At 45.6% G+C, this 23,424-nt stretch overlaps 1 protein-coding gene across 1 annotated transcript in view; it reads right to left on the reverse strand.

Moving 5' to 3' along the window:
• Window positions 1-1,056: 1,056 nt before the first annotated feature.
• RNF150 (ring finger protein 150) overlaps window positions 1,057-23,424 on the reverse strand; it is a 178,930-nt gene continuing 156,562 nt past the window's right edge. Inside the window, exon 7 of the mRNA XM_036233509.1 lies at window positions 1,057-9,318. Within this exon, the coding sequence (XP_036089402.1) occupies window positions 9,200-9,318 (119 nt within the window). The 3' untranslated portion in view covers window positions 1,057-9,199. The remainder of the gene's footprint in view (window positions 9,319-23,424) is intronic.

Genomic DNA, 23,424 nt, shown 5'->3' on the forward strand with positions numbered 1-23,424 from the left:
TTCAGGAGATTTACAAAGGTAAGCAGGCGACTTAATTAAACCTTCTCGAAAGTTCTGAACAGCTACCGTGGCCTGTGTGAAGCCTTATCCGGACCGAGGTGACCTCTGGAGCCACAGCCCCAGGTGTCGGCTGCCTTGCTGACGAGAGGCACCTGGGCAGGTAAAAGTCGCACGCTGGAAGCGTCAGAAGCCAAGTTGAAAGTGCCGTCCAATGTGGCGTAACCGTTACTGTTCCTGACGGTCCCCTTAGAACAATACCTCCTACCTACAGCGCAAGGTGGCCGGGCCAGCCAGCAAAGCCTCGGGCCACTCCCTGTGTCTGCTCCCGGGCGTCGCAGCAGCTGGCCACGGGGGCTGGAAATGACTCAGGAGACCAGGGCGCTCAGTACAGTCTGTGTTTCTGCCAGCGGGTAGCGTGGAACCTGCAGCCGCGGTGGGGCCCGGCCAGGTGGGCTGGACGCTCGGCACCACCTGTGCCGGTCACCGCGGGCTGCCAGCGTTTCAGGGCCCCAGGGGCGGGCAGTGCCAGCGGGTGATAACAGGAGAGGAGGGACCTCTCCTTTCCTTCCTTCCTTCCTTCCCCACCTCCCGGGCGGGCAGCTCCCATCGTTTTTATTTCCTTAGCATTTCCTTTCCTTGCTAATTCCAAAGAGCTGCTGTTTACCATCCTTTAGAGATGAACAAGTATACAGGTGCCCCTCCCCCTCCCCCGTGTAACCCTGTGGGCACCTCCCTGCCTGCTCGAGGCAGCCCAGACACTAGCTAAGGGTCCCCAGCGGACAGCGCCTCAAGCTATGAGCAGCCTTTCTTAGTCTGAATTGCGCGACATCTTTTCATCACATCACACAGAGAAACAGAGCTAGGACTTGACTTACCTGAGAGAAATAAAGAAGTTAGTAGAAATTTCTCACTCTCTTAACATCGCCAGGACTTCGCGGTGAGTATCGATGTTTTAACATCGCTAGGGCCCGCTCTGGGACTCGAGACGAGGCCACCCAGCGAGGAAGAGACAGAGACAGGCACGGCTGGTCTGAGGGACGCGCAAACACAAGCGTTCGGTTCCATTTTATTAAAAAACGAAACCAAACAAAATTTCGCAGTGACATTTCCCGGAATGCACAATCCTTTTCAAATCTTTATAGTTTCATTTTTTTTTTTAAACCAGTACATAACAACACGATTGCACTTTATTTACATAATAGTCTTCTATATAACAAAAATAGCCATGTTGTACGATTGAATGTTTCTGACCATCGTCCTTAATAATATTTCTTCACTGGCCCAGCATGAGACCAACTGCTAATGCTCTCCAAGCACACAGAGAATAGAACAAAGCAAAAGAAAAGTCTGTGTCTCTAATCAAGACAAGTCCCTTTAAAGACTTTTTTTTTTTTTAACTTCTGTGTATCTCAAAATATAAAGTGCTTTGGAAGAAACAAGGTAGGTGCCTGAGGTGGGGAAGAACAGAAAGAGATTTATATACATACAGAAAAAACCTACACTGCCTTAACTAATCATTTAAATATGCCCGTGACTGTACAGAAGGTGATGTTGGTGTAAAATAGTTATATAACCCATTGCTAAATTTTTTTAGCAATTAAGAGCTAACCGAAGTCCAAATTAAAACTTACTTCTGCAAATGCCATCAGGAATGACTGCTCTGATTCTGAGTCGTGTGGCAAATGCATCAGAGAAGCTCAGTCTCATGATCTGAACGTCACGACGGGACCACCATGCCCAGGACCTGCAGGCAGCTCAGAAAGACCTCACGGGGCAGCCGAGTGAGCACCTGGGGCATCATTTGGGCGCTAGCGAAAGCACACAAGTTATGCTTAGGAAGGAAAAATAAATCCACTGGGTTTTTTTTTTTCCTTGGTAATAGGGAGCTACTAGAGACCAATTTATGAATCCGCACCTGACTATTTCATTACGGTAAATTCTCTCTTTAGAGTGGATGTCTCTTTCAGTGGATAATACTGTGCTCTATACAGAGAGGTTGAAGTTTTTTTTTTTTCTTTTCTTTTACTGAGCTGGCAATTGCTGGGCATGGCCTGCAGTCTACAAAACCGGGTTTCACATATATCCTGCTTGGGAGGCTCCCCTGGAAACGAGAATTATCATCCTCCCAGCTCATGAACATTTAAAAGACCCATTATTTTTCAGGAAGTAAATGGAATGTAACTTTTCACAAGTACAAAATTACTTCAAGTTTTCTAAATATCAGGGACCTCCCACTATAAAAATAATAGCCCTCCCACCCCTCCCCTCACCCGCCATCTCTTTCTAATTATAAAATGGTACAACCATTTCAGGTTACTAACATGAAAGCAGGAAGTCAATATATTATTATGTACGTGTACAAAACAAGTAGGTATTTCACACCATTTACATTCATATGAAAGAAGTCTGTTCAATGATCTTCCTTTGCAATTTGACAAGAATCGAGTTGAGATAAGTTACAAAACGATCAGGCCCTTGCCGTTTAACTCTGCGCAAACCTTCCAGCCCGAAGCGTCTCCTTGCAAACAGAGCCACAATATGCATCGACATTTTGCAGAAGGGCCGTCGACAGCGAGACCTTCGAGGGGAGGGTTCTTCAGCTCTTCAGTTGGTGACATTTCTTCTTCTCCTTTTAACAAATCAAATTCTCGGCTACTGAGGACATTGGATGATAAAAGGCAAATAACTAATTGTGGAGGGAGTGGTGACTCTAGACAAATTAATTGGCTGAAAGAATCATGGTGATTAATCCAGCAGGGGGCGCCCTGCCCCTTGCAATGACATTCTGTCGACCAGTTAAGATGCCAACACGAATGCAGACAGATGTCCCTGTTTGTAGTCGTTCTTCAACTGCTCTACTGCCTACTAGTCAGGCAATAGTTTGGTATATATATATTTTTTTTTTTCCAAAAGAGAGGGATATACGTTAAGTAGCTCATATACTTGAAGATTCTTTGGCTATTTAAAATCGTCACATTCCCCAAGAGAACAAACTTCTGGTTCAGTGATGCGCCAGATTTGTCTAGAACTCTTGAGGGAAAAGGGGACTAAACACTAGACTTTGAAGATGCTGTGGTACTAAGGCCACGAGACGCCGTTTCAGATTCCTGGCTTTCGTCGGGTCGGTCGCCAGCCTGCAAGAGAGCCGCCCCCGCCGGCTGCGTTTCTTCGCCTTCGCTTCTGTTTATGGGAACATTAGGGGAAAGTTAAACTAGTCGGCGGAAGGAAGAAACGCGTGCGCTTGGGTGGTGATCCGTCTTTGGTTTACAGAGCACACGCGGTCCCCACGCTCGCCGCTCCGGTGAGGACGGCAGGACGACCAACAGGCTGCGGGGCGGCGACTCCGGGCGACTCAGGCCGAGCTGTCTCCTTCTCCGCGCACTTTCTCCCTTGCTCTGTTCAGACCTGGTCCCCCCTCTAAGAGATGCATCTTCTTGACTTGTCGTATCATCAGCAAACATTTGTCAGGTGGCCCCAGAGCGACCGGCTCTGTAGTAAGTGCAGATGTCACAGGGGCGAGAGGTCTTTGATCACGGGGATGCCCGATAAAAGCCACCGGATGCTGAAGACTCCGTTCAGAGGGTGGTAAGGAGAGACGTGACCGACCTCAGAAGCTCCCGTGCGGGACACGCGGGCTTTGCAGTCGAAGGGCTGGGTAATTCCGGGTCCACGTGCGGCACCTGGAATCGCTCCTTTCGTTTTGGGGCGATACTTTAGGGCCATCACAGGCTCCAAGTGGAAGAGTGTGGCCACTGACCTATAGATCTTTACAAATTACGGTCCCTATTACGAGGGGCCCGGAGTCGTGAGATGGGGAGAAAAGCGGGCAAAGGGGAGAGGTGGGGGATGAGAAACTCACATCCGCTTCGCAGAGTTAACTTAGTTTTCAGGCAATCCCAGCTTTCTTTGCAGTCATGAGTGTGTAACGCCTTTACACACACACACACACACGCACACGCACGCAAAAACCAGGTCAGCTCTAAAACCAGGGGATGGGCATCCACTGGGCGGAGCATCCGTGTCCACATCCTGCCCCGCTCTCCCGACTCCCCGCGGGGTGAAAGTCATGCCGCCCTTTGACAGTGTCACATGCACCCTTCAGTTCTGGCCCTGCACTGGCGGGGGGCATGAGGCACTTCTGGGACACGGGGTGCCGCACGAGGAGAGGAACCGTGTGTCCCTCGCCTTAGCGGGATGGTTTCTGTGTGTCTCCTTTTTCAGTCTTAAGGAAGAAGCGGCCTCTTCGAGCGCTTACAGAGCGCGAGCTCTGTGCTGCCAGCGTTGAGCGGCGTTAGGCGGCCGTGGTGCAGAACTCCTGACCCTGGGGGCCCGTGGTGAACTAGGGAGGTCCCGAGTGCTGGCGACGACAGATCTAGACAGCGTTCTGGAGTTGTTTTCTTGTCATTATTTGCCTAGGAGACTTTTCTGGCAAGGAAGCCGGGTGTGGGGCAGGGGGCGAGGGTGTGGGGAGGCAGCAGCTTTAGCTGAACTGCATAAAACGTGAGAAGTGAAAATGGGGTTAGCTCCTTCACAGGGGAGGCTAATTCGCCTTTAGAGCAAACTGGCTTTTGTCATCCAAAGTGCAAATATAGATATTGCCTCAAGACACGAAGAAGAAAACACCAACAAGGGTAATGACAATAATGAGGAGGGCACAAATCTGGAGTCACCGAGGTCTTTGTGTTCTGGGAAAGGAATGTGCGTGGGTGTGTGTTCAAAGAAAAGAGACAGGCAGTCAGAGAGAACCAGAGACAGGGACAAAAAAGGGAGAGAGACCCAAGCGAAAGCATATATCGCATTCTGCCGGGAACTAACTGCCTCCGAGACCCCAGAGACCCCAGAGACCCCAGCCCCACGGCAGCCAGGGCCCTCGCTCCGGGGAGGGGATGACTTTCTAGCCCAGATTTTCTGAAAGACTTCCGATGTACTGGGATTTCTTTGCCGCCAGTCAGGGCAGTGCATTCAGCAGATAACTAAAATGCCATTTATTTTGTATGCGCTACAAGAATTTGCAGCTCAATGAAACTCATAAATAAGAAAGAATCCTATGTTACACCATCTGTCACCACTTTTAGCTCTGAAAACAGGGGTGTGAGGGAACCCACCGAACTAGCCTCCGGGCACCACGGTTTCTGACATGACCAAACCCAGACCCATCGTCGCTCAGAGATGTTTCTACCGGAACGAGGCGAATGCTGAAAATAAGGCAAAACGAACGAACCTCTTTGGACAGAGGGCCGCGCCTCCACGTGACCCTCACTGCGTGACGTCGGCATAGGTGGGCACCTTTGCCACTGTTAACGCCCCGCTTCTCAGACTCTCCGTTCTTCCTGCCTAGATGATGTGATGGCCAGTTCAGATGCTGCGCTCACGGTCAGGGCTCTCAGTTCCTTCCGAAGGGACCGGCCACACAGGAGGTAGCGATTCCTAGCGGTGACTCTAAATTATTCTGAGGGACTGGAAATGCTCCTTTTCTTGTCCATAGCCTAGGGGCGAGGGGTGGAGGGCGGAGGAGGGTACCAACTTCGAGCTGAGAGCTGGGTTGTTGCTAGGTGGTCATAATTCACCAAGCTGGGGCTGGGCGGTCACAAGCCCCAAAGACTTTTTCTCAGTAAGGCCACACAAAGGCTTGTATTTGGAGTCAATATTTAACTTCCCACCTTTCCCTCCCAAATCCCTCGGGGGTGCCAGGACTGGGAGAAGGCCTTCTGCCAGCCAGGAAGGGCAACACTAGGGGTTGAGGTAAAGTCGAGTTGCAGTCTGGAATTCTCTTTGGCTCCTGAGTGCCTGCCACGCATCAGTCTGAGGGTCTGCCATACAAGTGAGGGGTATCACTTTGTTTCAGCACCAAATCCGCATGGTTTGTGTGACTTTAAAAAAAAATAATAAATAAATGAAACAAAACAAAACAAAAAAACAACCGGCCAGAGAAATGACAGTAAACAGAAATGACAACAGTGCTGGGGTTGGTAAGGCCAAGCCGAAACTTCCAAAAGGGCGGCCTGAATGTTTATTCATTACAAAATAGATGGGTCTCTGGGCCTCTCAGGCGGCGTGGGTGGAGCCTCGCTCTCTCGGGAGGTAATTAGGTTTTGCCCTCCCCCTTGTTATTGAAAGGGTTGGGGAACCTTGGGGGACACTGGAGCTTGACATGGTAGGTCGTGCGAACGGAGATGGGCTGCGAGTGTATAATCCACAACGGCGTCCAAGGACGAAGTGCAAAAAAGAATGTAACGTGTTTCACAGATGCGTTTCCCAGGAGTTACGTATTGAAACAATGATGTCAGATCGAATAAATATATTCTTAGATGATTTTTGCTTGTTTCTTTTTACCTTTTTTAATGTGGCCAGTAGAGAACTTAAAATTATACATGTGACTTGCATTCTATTTCTAGTGGACAGTGCTGGTCTAGACACTCAAACAGAAAAATGCACATCTGCAAACACACATAGAGTCCACATATACTTCTAGAGGGTTCCCAGGCCCTCTGACGCCCTCCGCGAGCCACCGGTCCCCAGGTCTCGGTGGGAAGTGGTGAGGAGGGCTGTTTCCTTTCCTTTTGGACCTTTCCATACCAGTTAAACGTTCTTCTTCACTACGGAAGCCACAGGAGAATCCCGCAGAAACGAGCCTTAGGTAGGTGGAGCAACTTGAACTAGGCTCAGGGGTTTGTAACAGAATGTCCTTGGGCTCAGGTCTGCGGGCCGCTGCTGAGCCTCCGGGGCCCCTCATCATGCGCGCAGCGTCCTGCAGGGGCTGCTGCGGCCGCATGGAACCGCTTCCTGATCTACCTCGTCGCCGGCGAGACGGGAGAACACCCATCGAACACAGGACTCTGCAATCCAAAGGCATGTTCTCTCTGGGTACAGAACTTAGATTTCTTTTGCTGTTGCGTTGTTCTTCTAATTCCACTTGACTTACGTTAATACCAAAATTTGTTTTGGGCAAAGCTGACTGAAGGAGGAGCAGCTGGTGCAGGCCTCTGCCGACAGAGAAATAGACACGCCTTGAGATGAAGAATCCCGCACTGGCGACCGGGACTCGAAGGTGTCCACAGACTGCAAACTCTGTGACGAATGGCGGTTTCGAAACAAGGCAAAACCAAACAACTCCGACTGGCCCTTACAACTTCTCTCATTGAGATATTCATTTTCCGCAACAGAGGAGTGCCAAGTCTCAAAAGCCGTTATTATATGTTACACGTCCAGTAATTCTGCCCCCCTCAAGGTAGAAAGTGGGCTACATGTCATGGCTATCTGCGAAAACTGGACTCCCTGGCACAGTGCTCACTGGTGTGATCTTAAGGCCAGAAGGAGCCTTGGTTGTCTCCTGTTTAACTCCTCCACGTTACAGGCAGAGAAGTGGAGGCCCAACAAGCATATGGCTCGTCTACAGAGGGTTGGTTCGTTCCTCCCTGGGTTTCATTACGGGCAGTGCTGGACTCCTAGAGAGACGTGACGTCTCCGAGGATGGCAATCGTTTTCCTCGCCTTGCTGCCTACTTAGAAATCATCGAATAGCAAACGGGTTACAGGTGGAGAATAAAGAGCACCCTGCGGTCTCCCCGGACGTCCATCCCCCGCTTCGGCAGGCGGCAAAGTTTCATGGCAGAACCGAACTCTGTTTTTGGATGAGTAGTAGCGTACGGGGGTGGGAAAGCAAGCCTCGTTACCTACAACTCAGCAAGTCAAGCTTCCCTTCCGAGCCAACCCACCGGGTGGCGTGGCGCTCTCACAGAGGACGAGGTGATCATGATCCCCCCGGAGAAGCTGTTGAGCACCTGAGTCACTCTGCATCGGGAGAGGCTAAATGGATTACAAAACTACCCACTGAAAAAATAGCACACTTCTGTCACAGTTACAAAAGAAAAAAAAAAAAAAGGATACAAACATAAACGGTCTCAAAACACCGGTGGGTCGTGGTATTCGTCTGATACCTCTTTCCCTTTCCCTCCTTGTCCCTCTCAGTCAGGAGAAACCCGATTTAGCCAACTGCCATGCGGTACTTTTTAAGACCAAAAGGTCCATCAAATCACCAACCCCCCTCACTTGGAATCTAGACGCACTCAGAGAGCGATCTGCCGAGGCCCACCTAAGGCCTCCCTCCGGGTCTGGTGAGGGGTAACAAGCATGTTGGAATCAAGGTACAACCTAGGTGTGCCTGAGGCCCCACTAGGGTGGACACCAGGCTCGAGGCTGATTGGCTCTCTTATAAAGCCTCCTGCAGAAGCCATTTGAGGTAACAGAGCCCGTTCTAGCCGTGGGAAAGCCAGTACTTTAGGAAGATTTCATGATATCTGGTCTTAAACTGGGCTTGCAGTCCCAGTGACAAGCTCCCCCAGCCAGGAAGAAGGGCCTTGATGGCCTGGAGGGGGCTTCTGAGTTCGAAACTTCAGCCAAAGGCTGTGAGGTCTGGACAAATGTGAGTGACTCTCCAAGGCTTCTTGCTCGTGTCCCGTGGGCCCCTCACCAAAGCCCGGCAAGCGGGAGGCGGTGTGATGTACCCGAACCTAACGAAGTGGCCTCGGCAGATTCAGAGCTTAGTGCTGGGGTCTCTGGCAGCAGGGATTTTCAAGATCCATTGAAAAGAATTTAGATTCTTAATGAAAGCTGGCCTTTGATTGCTTCAGGCGCTGAGGTACTTCCCAAAGCCATGCACACGACATGCTGAGGTCAAGGCCATTGATCTCAGAGAAAGAATACAGCCTGATCACATCCGGAACCAGTGCTTCTAGACAGAACTCCGTAGAAAAGCCGGAGTGAATCAGAGGGAAAACAAAGGAGTAGCCCTGCAGGAAACTACACACGGTCTTAAAAACAAACTGCCAAAGAAATCAAACGACAATTCCAAAACAAGAAAACGAGACCTGGGGAAAAACCGAAATGAAAGAAGCCCTGAAAGTGTCCTTTCAGTCTGTTTTAGGAGCTTCTGGAGTGTGTGTCTACAAGGTCGTGGGAGGGGAAATCGGCTTTCAACTTCCAAGCTGCCCAGGCCGCGGGCTATCGTAGAGAGAGAGAAGCTGCATCCCGATTCACGTGACTTTGGATATTGCTTTTCGTGACCATCCTTGAGCGCAGCGCCCTGGAGACGCCAGGTGTTCCCAGGTGTTCCGGGAGCGCATGCGCCCCGTCCAAGTCTCCGGGCGCGCCTCCCTTCCTTCCCCTGGGTCCTACCGTCCCTCGTGTCTGGATTTGCCATTTCAAGATTTCACCTCTTCGCAGTCTTGGTCAGTGGAAAGTTCCACATCGGACAGTCCGACCTCCATGGCCATAATCAGCGAGATGTCGGAGTCGCTGCTTACGGCTGGCTCCTGGTCACCTGGGAGGGAAGAGCAATGTTCATGGTGAACACCGAGCTACGGCTTTGGTTATTTCAATACAATTGCCTTTTAATTGCTTTTCTTTGAAGGCCCAGAGAAGGTATTAGAAAAAATGGCTATTTTGTAAAAAAAACAAAAAACAAAAAACAACCCACCAAAACCTAGTTAGATCCTCATCACACACTATAGCTCCAAATAAATTCTAAGTGGGTCAAAAAGTTGAATGTATACAAAAGAAACTTTGAAGATATATCTTAAGAGCATATACTACAGCAGGAAGATATATATCTAATATATCTGAGAGGGGCGAGAAATTATACATGGAAAGCAACCGAGCAATCTACAGAAGAAAAGAGTGATAAACGTACTTAAAATTTAAAAAATATTAAAAACATGAAACAGAAGATCGACAGGTCTATATCTCCCTAAAACATCTGTAAAGAATTTCCAAAGGAATGCATTTTTAATATATGGAGGGCTTTTAACTCAATATGAAAAATTTAATAGTCCACCAGGAAAATTGGCATAGGTTATTGTTAGACGATTCACAGAGAAGTATAATACAAACGGCTAACAAATATAAGGTAAAAATGAGCTACCCCTCCTTTTTTTGTTTGTGAAATCTTCACTCTTTAAAAAACATAGCATTACAGTTAAGGGTACACTGAGGTAAGTACTTTGATAGACTGCATGTAGAACTATCAAATTTTCACCCAGAATTTTTATTTCCAGAATGTATAATAGAGGACTAATCAGAGATACAAAAATATGCATTTAAGTATTATTTATAGCAGCAAAACATCGCAAGTAACAAAGTACGACAATAGAGAATATCTGAATGAGCCACATTACTTCTAAAGGCCTTTTCGTTATAACCATTAAAGTGACATTTCCAAAGAATTGGTAGTTATGTAAGAAAACGCTCACAGTAATCCGTTAAGTGAAAACAGAAGTATTCAAAGCTTTTCGTGCAGTGACGCAGACAGAAAGTTAACTAGAAGCAAGGAGAGTAAAAATGCTAGTAAGAGCTGTCTCGAGTTTTGAGATTTATATTTATTTTAGTTTCTCTTCTATTCATTTTCTTTTTTCAGTTTTACTCCCAAACATTCTGTAATGCACAAATGACATTCATTCACTTAAGACACGATGAGTCCCCACTGCATGTTAAAGATTGTTTCTGATACTAGGGATATAGGTGAGAGGAAGACGATTTATTTCCTCAAGGGGTTTACAAAACCAGCAGGCAGGTCAACCCTTGGCTTGTCGATGGGACACAATGGGACAAACACTATGCTGGGAGATGTGCCCGGTGCCACAGGAGCAGGTCAGAGGGCTACGTAACCACCTGCTGGGTCACAGGCTTCCCATAGGATGTAACGTCTAAACTGAGCCTTACAAGATAACTCATATTTTAGCCAGGTGAATGAGAAGGAAGAATCTTTTAAACACAGCAATAGCACGCCCAGATGTCTGGTGGTGATAGGGAGCCCTCAGATGGATGCCTGATCATATTTAAATCTGACTGGAACGCAGAATCTAGCTAGGGAATAGGAACCGGGGAATCTGGGGAGCTCGGGTGCATAAAAGGCAGCTTCGACCAAAAGATCTTGCATGTTGCATTATCCTGAAAGAGAAACGTGCAATTAAAAGACCAAACAAAATGGTCAAGTATTGAAGAAGGATGACGGTTATGATATTTTTGCTCTGATAATGACTGGTATTATGTATTTCATGTTGAGAGCTCATCATAGAGCGACAGCATGCCTCTCGTACAGATCTGGTGATAAAAGGCAGCACAGGTAAATCATCGACTTGAGAGCTCCACAGAGGTCGCTCCGGACCTGCTCTGCCGGCTTCTCACCTTCGCTCCTAGCTTTTCAGCCACCAGCCTCAGCAGGTTGCGTGGATTAATTCTTACCGCAGCATTTTCTAAATCGAAATGTGTGAATTAAAAGAAAAAAAGGCCACGGGGACCGGTATCACCATGGGCTGCTGAATTCACTGTCCCGCACAGCTCAGGGCAAAGATGAATCCAAATCAATAAAAATAGAGATTTGTAAAAAAAGTGGTTCAGCTTTTAGGATGTGACATTTTCATCAATCACATCATTGAATCATTTCCCATTTCAAAACTTAAAAAAAAACGATCCAAAGACTTTTAAAATTATCCTTTACTATGCCCTATGTTTTTAATTGAATGTGGTTTATTGCATTTTTTTGGGGGGGGGCAGGAGAAAGGGGGAGAGGGCAGGAGAGGGAGAAGGAAGAGAGGGAGAGACTGCATAATTTTTTTAAAGCAGTGCTTTATCCTTTAATCAATGCAGATGTTTTACTTTGAGACCATGATAATACAAATGAAAACATCACTAAAACATTTAGAAGGTTCTCTGTAGGTCATACTAATTGGGGACTGTAAAGTAGCTATTAACAACACAAATGCTCACTGAATTTCACCTCCTTACCTGCAAAGTAATATAATATAAAAGTCATATAAAAATAACATTGGCCTGTATTGAATTCTCACAACAGCCCTTTGATGTAGGCATTATTACTGTTTTACAGATGAAAAAAATCCTTAGTTCATTCGATACAGTAGTATAATCCCTACTTGACACATTTTTTTTTTTCCTCTTGTTTTTCATGCATTGTAAAGACATTGAGACAATTTAAACGGGGAGCGATTCAATCCACTTACTATTTTAAAATATCACTGGCTGTTGAGTGAAGAATAGTTTGGTAGGACAAGGGGTGGAGGGAGTCCGGCAATGAGGATGAAGATAAGGGGACAAGGTGAAAAAAAAAAAAATTAGAAGGACATACAGAAAAGTGATGGGCTGGACAAGGGCAGTGAGAGAGGAGAAAGCAGAGCGTAGCTCCCGCATCTCTTGAGCAAAACCTTTTACTGAGCTGGAGAAACCGGAAGCTGAATGGACGGGGACAGATGAAGAGTTAAGTTCTGCAGACGCTGTGTTCGAGGTGCCCGTAAGGAGCCCGAGGTTGCTGTGGAGTTGACAGCTAGATTTAGGAGTCTGCAGTGTAGAGGAGAGGCCATGCCTATCCATACATCTGGGAGACTTCAGTGTAGAGAAAGCATTTTAAACCACAGGAGCATGAGGTTTTGTAGAAAGACAAGGTAACGCTGGGCGGAGTGTCCAGGAGCACCCAAACCCACAGCCAAAGGCTCAGCCTGGTGCCCGGACAGCATTTTTTTTTTGGCTTGCATGATGTTTTGTTTGGTTCCCCCCACCCCCAATTGTGAATTAGTTACCATGATTTAATAGTCTGTTTATTTTACATACAAATTTATATTTGGAATTTGTTTTAGAAAAAGAAATGTCTGGCAACACATGCCGGGTTCCCAGGGGGAGGTCTTTGCGGGGGGAGCTGTGTAAAGGGCGCCCCACTTAGCTCAAGGCCACAGCCGGCCAACAGTTCGCTGCACTGGTTCATGTTACTTGCTTGGCTTGTGTGGACATTTGAGTTGAAAATCTCATTTTTAGGGGGAGGGTAGAAAAAGAGCAGAGAAGGAGAGACTCCCAAAGAGCCTGAAAATGGCCAGAGGACATTGTGTCACTCACCCATTTCCTTCTTTTCTTTTAAATATGTTGTTTTTTGTTTGTTTCTTTGTTTTGTCTTTTTTTTTTTTTTTTTTTTTTTTTTTTTTTTTACCGCCTTTATAGGCACTGACTTACAATCGACACAGTCCACACTCAAGGAAATGAGAGACTGTGGGTCTTACTGGATTGGTGGATTTAAAGACTGATCCCAAGTCATCAGATTCTCAGCTTTGAATCTCTTCATCACAGCATTAAGGAGCATCCGATGAGATGGTGAGCAGAACATGCTGTTTTTAAATAAGGCCTTGTGACCCATTTTGTTGATTCATACTGCTTTCGAATATTTCCGCAATTAATTCTAAGTAAATTCCATCAGTAGCCTAACTGTGGTTAACCAAAAAATTCTTAGTGGTGGAACTTGTTTTATTAATTCCGTTTAGTCCATACATCGTTAATATCTTTGGTTTATCTCTTCCCTTTTTAATACATAAAACATTACCTAAGCAGTCATAGGTTTCCTTTGTAGAACGGGCATTCACCGCTGTGGTTCTGCTGTGGGTCCGACATGACTATCTATAAGCGTGTGCCTGGTGGAAGAAACCTGGGAGCGTGGGATTCTGAGGTCTGTCCTGCCCGTCGTGGGCACACCTGGCCTGCCTCTATAACTCCCCTGGCACAGGGCCATGCCTTTGTTGACGTCACCTTTCAGAACCCCGCCATTGCTAACTGTAGCAGTCAAACTGAATTGAGGCTCCTCTCTGGCCATGTAGGGCTCAAGATGTGTATTTTATTAGTTAATAATAACAATATCAATGCTTACTGAGTACTTACTACATGCCAGGGACTACACTCATTTCTTTAAATAGATTGTGTAACTTTTCACAAATAACCTATGACATAGGAAGAATTATCATTTCCATTTTCAGGTGATATCAGAGGTGAGATTCTTAACTCAAGGATTAGTAATCTTTCAGGGGAATCCAGGTATCTAGAATTACAAGCACACTTTTGAAGTTGTGTGCATGTCTGCATTTTTCTGGTTGTTTTCACCAGATTCTCACAGAAACCAGAAAAGGCTAAGAACCACTCACGTAAGAGCTTTTGCATCCTGGGTGACGTGGAGAACCGTTTTTGTATGCAACAAGAGTGGCTTGGCTTTTTCATTAATGTATATTTCGGTTTTTCACGTCACTGACTCTGTGTTCCATAAACATGACATGACACTTTTCACATGAAGTCACTGCTTTCCTCTTAATTGTTTCTTTCTGATGGTTCTTCAAAGCCGAAACAGAAAATTATCCTTCCCAGAATGAGGTTTGACAATTACTCTACGGCCTGTCTTATGAAAGAAGGCACGGAGCGGGAGCAGGCTGGAAGAAGGCCTCCTCTGTTAGCAATTAACTAACGTTGCCCTCGGAATAAATGTTCTCTGTGCTGAGAGAAAATAACGTGATGACGAATCTAATCCCCCAGGTGTCCTGATTCTCCGCCGGGTTTGGTGCTCACACGCTGGGAGCTGCTCCGCATCGCATAAAAGCTTCTTTTTTTTCCCCCAAAGTACTTGAAAAATAAGGTTTCGGAGAAAAATGGCATCCTTCTGTCCACTGCTCCCGATGCTTATCTTCTTAAAAATAGGACATCATTTCCAATCGCCCCTGCATGTTATCAGAACGCCGTGGGGGAGATGCTCAGACAGACGGGCTCACTTACGAGGCTCCTGTGCCTTTTCATCTCCCCTCCGGACTGCGCTTTCTCAGTGCTGGGGGACTGCCCATACGCTCCCTGTCACAGTCGCAGCGGGAACGTTAATTAGATTTCAGATGCGGAGTGTTTTCAATAAGGGAGTGTATTCCTTTGAATTCTTTGGCTTAACAGGAATTTCTGAGGAGATAAACTTCTGATGTGGTTTACATTTTCTTTCCCTCTTCTGAGCAGCTTCTGCTGTGTGAATGGCGGGCCTCTGGGTCACTTTCCTCAAAGGCTGTGTGATCATGATAAGAGCTAGGATGTGTTGACTCCTCCCTACATGTCAGGCACTGAGCTAGGCAGTTACGTATGTTATGTAAGTTATCTTCACAGTGACGCTCTGAAGTAGGCATATGATTATCCCAATGACTGATTCACATTTGACAGATGAAGTCAACTTGTCCACGGTCAAGAACATAGAAAGGGGCGGAAATGGACCCCCCACCTACCGAAGTGAGTGCAGTTGATGAACGTGCTATTCTGGAACGGCACACCTGTCATCATTTCTATTTGGCTCATAAGTTGTTCTCACAGACACTGCTCAGCCACCTTTGAGAACCAAGCATTCCAGGCTTATGATATAAATTCGTCCATTTGGCCAAGTGATTCCTAAAATCGTTCTGATACAACTGGCTCTTTTGCTTTCTTAACTTTTTGCTCCATAATTATAAAAATCAACACGATGAGCTCAAATCAGGGAAATTCTTTCTCACTTTTCAGATGAGGAGGTCTAAAACATTGTTTTTATTTTGATTTGGTAAAGAGGGATTTCCTGGAAGTCCGTATATTAAATTAGGTCACATAATTGTGAATTCACTGGGCGTTTATCTCTTCATCATTGGTTTTTTTTTCCGCTGTGACACTTCATTGAGCAGGAGAAAGATTTTCTTCAATGGCTCAAACTCCTTACTGATTTCCTTAACAGTTCACTCAATAATTCCTTACTAAGTGCCAAGAGAAGAGACAGTGTGATATTTTCAATAGTTTTCTATTAATTTTTGCAAGAAGGAGGCAAAATCTAGTGACATTTATGCTGCCATTAGCTATTTTTACAATCCCCAATTAGAAAAACTTACAGAAAACCTTAAGTATTAAGCATAATATTTGGTAAAAGGAGGGCTCTTGATAAATGTGAATACGATTGGAACAAAAGATAGAGAAAGAGAAAGCCAGATGGATTTCCAAAGGTAGGCAGAGATCATACAGACTCATCCATTTTTGCAATTGTATGAAATTATCCATAGACTTCATTTATTTATTCCTCAATTTATTTATTCAACAGTTATTTATCAAATACTTATTAGGTACACAGCACTGCTGATGAGCTTTGGAGGAAATAAAGGTAAACTTAACATGGGTTCTGCCTCTCAACTGAATTTGCTCTACAGAAGATATCAGATTTGTATCTACACATTTAATCCACACTGATATATGAGAGAGAGAGAGAGAGAGAGAGAGAGAGAGAGAGAGAGAGAGAGAGAGAGAGAGAGAAAGAGAAGGAAATAAAATGTGAAGGAAACAAAGAGAGAGGTGGGGAAAATTTCACCTCCAACTGTGTAGCCAAGAGGGGTCATGAAGTTGGTGCCATGTAAACCAGTGGTGAGATCTGATAGTACTGGAAAGTATGGAGATGAGAAGAAATGACATTCTTTTCAAGAGAACCAGCATGACTAGCCATCATCTGAGCAGATGTCAAGGCATGTGGATGGTGTGACTTGGCTGCAGCTCAGGTCATGGAGAACCATAAGCTATGTGCCAGATGTAGCCTGCAGGTACTCCACCCTCTTCCTGCCCTCTGTGCTCTCCAGTTTCCTGGGGAGCTGGAAGGTGGAAAACTACATTTCCCAGACTCCCTTGCCAGCTGGCTTTCTCTTAGGTCCTGCCAAGGAGATTGGAAGGCAGGAGGAAGAGGGAAGCTGTTGTACTTCTGGTTCAGGCAGGTCACTGTGGGCTCCAGAGGAGTTGGCAGTGGTTTCAGCGGAATCTGAGGGAGGAGGATCCTGAGTTCCTGCTCGGTGCCAGTGCGGGTGATCTCCCCAGCAGAAGCGAGACAGCTCCAGCAACAGCAGAACGGTGGGCGTGTGCTCAGGAGCTCTGGGCAAGCCCCGCTCGCTCCTCCAGCTTCCCAAACACTTTTTATTTATTTTTTTTGGCACATCAACTTTACTGAAGCATACTTTACCTATGATAAATTACATCTCTTTAAAGTGTATGATTTGATGAGTTTTGATGGACGTGATGGAGGTATATACCAACATAGCCACTAGTACTAGCCTGGTGGTATTTGAAATGTAGAACATTTTTATTTCCCCCCGAAGTTTCCTCTCACCCTTTTATAGTCAATCCTTCCTTCTCTTCCCTGGCCCCAGGTAACACCTGATCTGTTTTTCTTTTCATAATCCTTTATGAGAGTTTTTCAACATTGGTATAATTGACCTTTGGGGTTGGAAAACACTTCGCCGTGAGAGAGATGTCCCGTGAATTACAGGATGTTTAGCAGCATTCTTGGTCTCTACCCACGAAATGCCAAGAGGATCGCCCCCTCCCCAGCTGTGTCTTTCACCCAGGACGCTCATCTTGAGATCCATCCGTGATGTTGTATGTATCGACAGTTCACTCCCTGTCATCGCTGAGCGGTTTTCCATGGTATGGACATAGCACATTTTTGCTTAGCCATTCACAAGCTAATGAACACTGGGAGTTATTTCCGGTGTTTGGCTACTGTGAATAAAGCCACTATGAACATTTGTGGGCAAGTATTTTTGAGGGCCATTTTAATTTCTCTTGGATAAATACCAAGAAGTTCATTGCTGAGTCTATATGCTTAAGGATATGAAACTATATAAAAAACTGCCAAACTTTTTGTGTGTGTATGGGGGGGGGCGGGGCGGGAGAGGCAAAAAACCACATCACATTAAATTCATTCTCAAAACAACTTCCAAGTTTACAGTATGATACTGTCAACCAGATCCCTGTCACCATCCTGCATGACTCCTGCACGACAAGGGTCCAACTTCTTTCTTTTGCATGTGGAAATCCAGTTTTTCCAACACCATTTCTTGAAAAGATTATCCATCCCCACTGTGTAGTCTTGGCACCTTGTCTCAGATTATTTGACCATTCATAGGAATGCTTATTTCTGGGTTCTCTATTCTGTTTCATAGATGTATATCTTTTTTTTTTTTTTTTAATATCAGTACCAAACTGTTTTGATTATGGCAGCCTTCTAAAATATTTTGAAATCAGGAAGCGTGAGGCCTCTAGCTTTGTTCTTCTTTCTCAGGGTTGTTTTGGCTCCTCAGGGTCCTTTGAGATTCCACATGAAATTTAGTATTGTTTTTTTTTCTATTCCTGTAAAAATGCTGTTGGGATTTTGACAGGGATTGCACTGAATCTTTAGATTACTTTGAGTAGTATGAACATTTTAACAATAGTCTTCTAATCGACAAATGGGATGCCTATCTATTTATTTGCATCTGTTAACTTTAATTCAGCAACATTTCATGGTTTTTAGTTTTCATTTCCTTAGTGATGTTTATTCCTAAATATTTTATTCTTTTTGATGCTACTGTCAATGAGATTGTTTAAATTTCCTTTCCAGGTTGTTCATTAATAGTGTGTACAAAAGCACACTAATAATGTGTTGATGTGTTGATTTTGTCAAATGCTTTTTCTGCATCAGTTAAGATGATCGTGTTATTGTTATCCTTTGTTCTATTATTGTGGTATATCACATGTTGAGATCTGTGAACGATCTCAAGTTCATTTTATATATGGTGCAAGTAAAGGTTTTGAGTTCATTTTTCCCCCCAGCATCTTTGTAATCAATTTCTTGTCTTAAATGCCCTTATTTTGAAATACCTAGAGTGATTGCCATTTTCCTGACTGAGCTCACTGAATACAGGCAGCATGGTTGGAAAGGCAGGCTCTGCGGAAACTGAAGAGGAATTGCAATGCAGGGCTCGAGTGTCCTGACTTTATTTAATATACATGGATTATATCATGTTTGTGCGTAAGACGTACTTGCTTAGATGAGCTGCTGAAAAATACACAATGTCAGTTTCCTTATCAGTAAAATGTGATAAAAATACTTTTTTTTGGTAGCCTGTAATGAGACTTGATGTACACACACACACACACACACACACACACACACACACACACACACCCCATAGTGCTTTGCTTCACCGTGTCTGGCACATGCTATGCCAGAAATACAGCTATTACTGTATTTCATATATTTACCAAGAACCGTATTCCTTTCCCATTAAGTCTCTTGGCTTCCTTCTTTGTCCATTCGTGTGCTGGGGGACCAGGGGCGTCCTTTCTTTCTCTGGCTACTACCCGACCGCGTCTGTAATGCTCTAGTTCTTCCTTGTTATTGGATGTGGGTCGATGCGTCAACATTTCATAAAGAGCTCATTCGCCATGTGACAGCCTCATCCCTACTGCTCACACAAGTGTCACCCTGTTACAAGATAGTCCAACACCAGAGCCAGAAGAAACTAGAGAACAGGGCTCGATGGAAACACCGAGTCGAGTTTAAAGGTCAAGCCGCAGACCGCAGTACAGCGGGGACTCTCACTTTCCTCTGGAAGGAGTTGGGGACGAGAGGACAGATAAGGAACACACTTTCGTACATACACATTTTCAAAAAGAAAGAGGCATTCAAAATACAATCTGCTAAAATGTAAGTCGTCAAGAAGAGCACAGCAAATTATAAGGTAAACAGACAGCTCAGTGCTGGACTGGAGACTAAACGCTGCCGTGAGCACATCTGGGTCTCTCTGCAGGCGCCGTTTTACATCCACCTGTTCTATTACCACCATTGATTTAAGGTCTTTACTACGGTCGTCATTTCTGACCATTCGGACCATCGGCTTCCCCAGAAAGCACACAAAGAAGCCTGTTCTTAAAGCTTCAAGACTGCAAGTCATTTGTGTAGAAGAACGCCTGGTTGCCTGCACCTCCTCCATCCAATACACACTGCAGAATTTACCTTTGGCAGGTTTGAGAACAGGTCATGACCTGGTGCTCTAGGGGACAGGGCAGGAGGGGAGGGCAGCAAGTCGTGGTGCAACTAAGCCCTCGAAAACTGAAAGACTCACTCTTAGCTAAAGAAAAGAGGCCTATGTTTTGACCCAGAGTATAGGTTGATATCCTGACCATAACTTACTGAAATTAACGTAGATGGATGTGTTTACATGCTTTCCTGGAAAGTCTAATGAGTTCTATCTAAAGCATGTAATAGCAAGAGCAGCAGTCCAGGCATGCCTATTATCAACGCATAACCAAATCCCTTCCTCGGGCTCCCAGAACGCAATCTCCAACTCTTTGTGTTTAGAACATAAAACACAGAATTTGTAATCAATATCTGGACATGCAGTGGGAGTTTGTGCCATGAGTTTAGGATGAGAATAAAGGAGATATGAATGAGGTGAGCTGTTCGACAAGGTGAGGGGGCACGAAAGGGCAAAAGGAGTAATGGGGGTCATTCAGGGGTCATTCGGCTGGCCAGACATTCATCCTCCATTCTGTCCCCTGGTACAGAAGCCACTGCTCTTCTAGCCTCGGCGTCTTCTTCCACTTCGTTGCATAAGCAAGCGGATAGAGCTAGAAGAGCCTTCGTGTTTCCTTACTCACTCACTCGGTCGATCAAATAATGTTATGGACAGAAAGCATTTAGCCCAGTTTCTGGTTCAGAGAAACACTTAATAAAACAGCTTGTAATGGCGATGATGATAAAGCTACTGTTTATATTGTTCACAGCTCGGTGAACTCAACCCACCTACCTTATAGGTGAGATGGCATGTAAGAAAGTGTGTCCGAAAAAATATCCTATGAAGTAATCACTTAATTTTATATCTGGGAAATTCCAAAATGTAAATCGTTTTTTTTAAAATGCTGGCTCTGAAGTTCAACGAAATCTTTCTGACAGGTGGGATCCAGGAAAGATAGCAGTGATTCTCAAGAAAAAGGTTGTGGAGGGAATGTGGGTTAAATAAAACCCGCGTGGGAAGGGGTAAGACTTTTATGTTTATTAAAAGAGAGTATGGCATTTAAAAAAAAAAAAAGTTTGAGAATGTGCTCATAAAGGAGAAATAAACGGTTGGAAAGAGTCATTAGGAGTTAGAAGCCCTAATTTCAACACCGATATGACAGGCGCTGGACTGTGACCAGTAGGTACCCTGGGTTCCTTTTCTGCCCTCAGGGTACCATTGATTTTGCACAGACGGTACCAACGCTTCATCGCCAATGCTATACTGGGGTCGTGGCACAGGTTTTCAAACTCTGGTTTTAGAGAGAATCATGGACGAAGCCTGATAAGAACGACGGTTCTCTGCTCGCCCCTGAAAACTGTGATTTAGTAAACCTGGGGTGGGACCCCGGGCTCTGCGCTGCAACACAGCCCGGCAGAGACTCAGAGCACACTCGAGAAAGTCCAGTGTGTTTGTAAGGACCCGGGCTTTGGCGAGAGTGACAAGGGCTCTCGTCCCGGCCTGCCAGTTACTCGAGGTGTGACTTTTGATGAGGTTCCTGGCCTGCCCTCCACTTCAATTTCCTGTGTGTAAAAGAGTGGTAATAATTGTAAAAGTTAAAACACATAGAGGAAGCTCTCTGCAAGATCCTTGGCACATGGTGTATGTTGAATAAGCCTGAATTCCCTCCACCTCTTTCTTTGTAGAAAACCGGAGAGAACGTTTTTCAAATGCTTATAATGGACCCGGCACTTTTCTAAGAAGTTCTCATTACATTTAATCACATGAGGTAAGTGTTCTTATTACTAACACTTTACAGATGAAGAAATGGAGGCACGGAGCGGTTGAGCGACTTGCCCCAGCCAGTGCAGGCAGCAGGCGGCAGGGGCTGGGCCTTGATTTAGCTCTGCTGCTGAGAACTTCCATGATGTTCAGGGGTATCAATCAGGGACAGGAATTTCAGGACCTCTCTCTGCTGTCCAATAAAGATCCACCCTTCACTTCCCAGTGCCCTCACCATTTGGGCACTGGGAAGTGATACTCATGCTCAGTGGGGACAGACATCTACGAGTGTGATTTGGCTGCGCGGTGTGGCATTTTACTGCAGGGCGTAAGTGCCGGGAATACACTGTCCCTAAAGTCAGGGCCTGCCTCACTTGTAGGGTTATCTTTCTAGATATCAGGGAGCCTTTAAGTCCTTTAGAGAAATAAAACGATATACACATTTGTTTCGAGAGCTGTACCCTCTCTGATGCGCTAAGCTGGAGCTACAGTTTCATCTCCAGGAGTCATCAGTTGAGAGTCATGACCAGAAACCTCAAGCCTCCCTGCAGAAACAGGCTACCTCCAGGGACGCAGAGTCGATGGGCCTGAGTCGTACGTCTGCGTGCAGGCATGCACGCGGGCCGTAAACACGTGCAGATGTCTATGCGTGTAAAAGTACTGCCTGAGGGACATACCCACGCTCCGTGTGCCCACACGATATGCAGGCGTGAGCGTGCGTATACGCATGTGTTCATGAATTTAGGTAGGTGCATGTGTATTCTTGGCATACGTATGTGTACACATACGTGTGCTTTCCACATATGCATGCGTGTGTGCACGCCCACTCACGCAAGTGTTTATCCCATCACATGAGTTCTTCTCAACTTCCTAACGGTGAAGACATGCTTTTTAATCCATTGTGTTCCTGTTCAAACTGTGATTTCCAAATACACTTTTCTAACCAACTCCATATTTAAATAACAGTTACAGTATTATTAAGGTATTATTTTTCCTTAAAAAAATCATTCCACTGTTCTTGCACAGCAGGAGTTTAAGTGTAGCCAATTCTTTCTGTGCCAACAGCTCTGATTGAGGCATACATCTTTACATGTAAGTGAATGATTTGTTTGACAAAAAAATTTTCGATAGAACTTTAGTCTATAAGTCTACTAATTGGTCCTCCCTGCTGTGAACATTCGTTAATACTGAGCATATCAGTTGTGTATGTTGTTGTGCTTAATGGGCACACACACGCAGTTGCACTGCATGATTTTACTACGAGGTATTATTTTAATGAGACCTAAAAGGACGATCCACAACTGTGATTGTCCCAGAGATATGGGTGCATATGAAAAGAGCACTGTTGCCCTGAAATTGTCCCTAAATTTGGGGTCATAGAGCTGTGGTGAATTGTAGGGGACATCTCTTGAACTTCAGGGCGCTGCCAGACTCAGGTCTAGCCAACTGTCACGATAAGGGAATGAGGCCCAGGACTTCCGCTCCTTCCAATCTTTTTATTAGAAATTCAGGGTTGCATGCAAAACCTCACCATATTCAGCCCCCAGCTGAATACCAGCAGAAGTACTCTCAGGGCTAAACCCTACTCGTTTGTGGGCAGAAGAGGTCACATGTGACATCAATTTGCTACCTCTGCCTAGATAATTCCTAAGGCTCCCTGGGGATCTAATTCTGCATGGTTTTGGATGATAAGCCGAGGCCCTGGGCATTGGTGGTGGTGGTGCGTGCACATACACGTGCGTGTGCATGGATGCGAGTGCGTGTGTGCAGGGGAGCTGGCTCAACTCTCACCCCGGAGTCCATGGGAAGTCTCTGGAGTGAGGAGGAAGGACTGTCCCTCCCATCCTTGCATTCTCAGACTTCTCCAGACAAGTGGAATGTGACCTAACTGATCACCACCACAGCTGCGTCCTGGATGGAGCCGGAGAGGAGAGTTTGGCTAAATCACTGAACCACAATATATTTTCTTTTCTCCAGAAGTTTCTCTGCAAATTTTTCTCCCAAAGGGAGGAAGGAAGTGCAGCGAGGACCACCCCATAAGA

Source organism: Rousettus aegyptiacus, unplaced genomic scaffold, assembly GCF_014176215.1.
Source record: "Rousettus aegyptiacus isolate mRouAeg1 unplaced genomic scaffold, mRouAeg1.p scaffold_m13_p_16, whole genome shotgun sequence".
Classification (NCBI taxonomy): domain Eukaryota; kingdom Metazoa; phylum Chordata; class Mammalia; order Chiroptera; family Pteropodidae; genus Rousettus; species Rousettus aegyptiacus.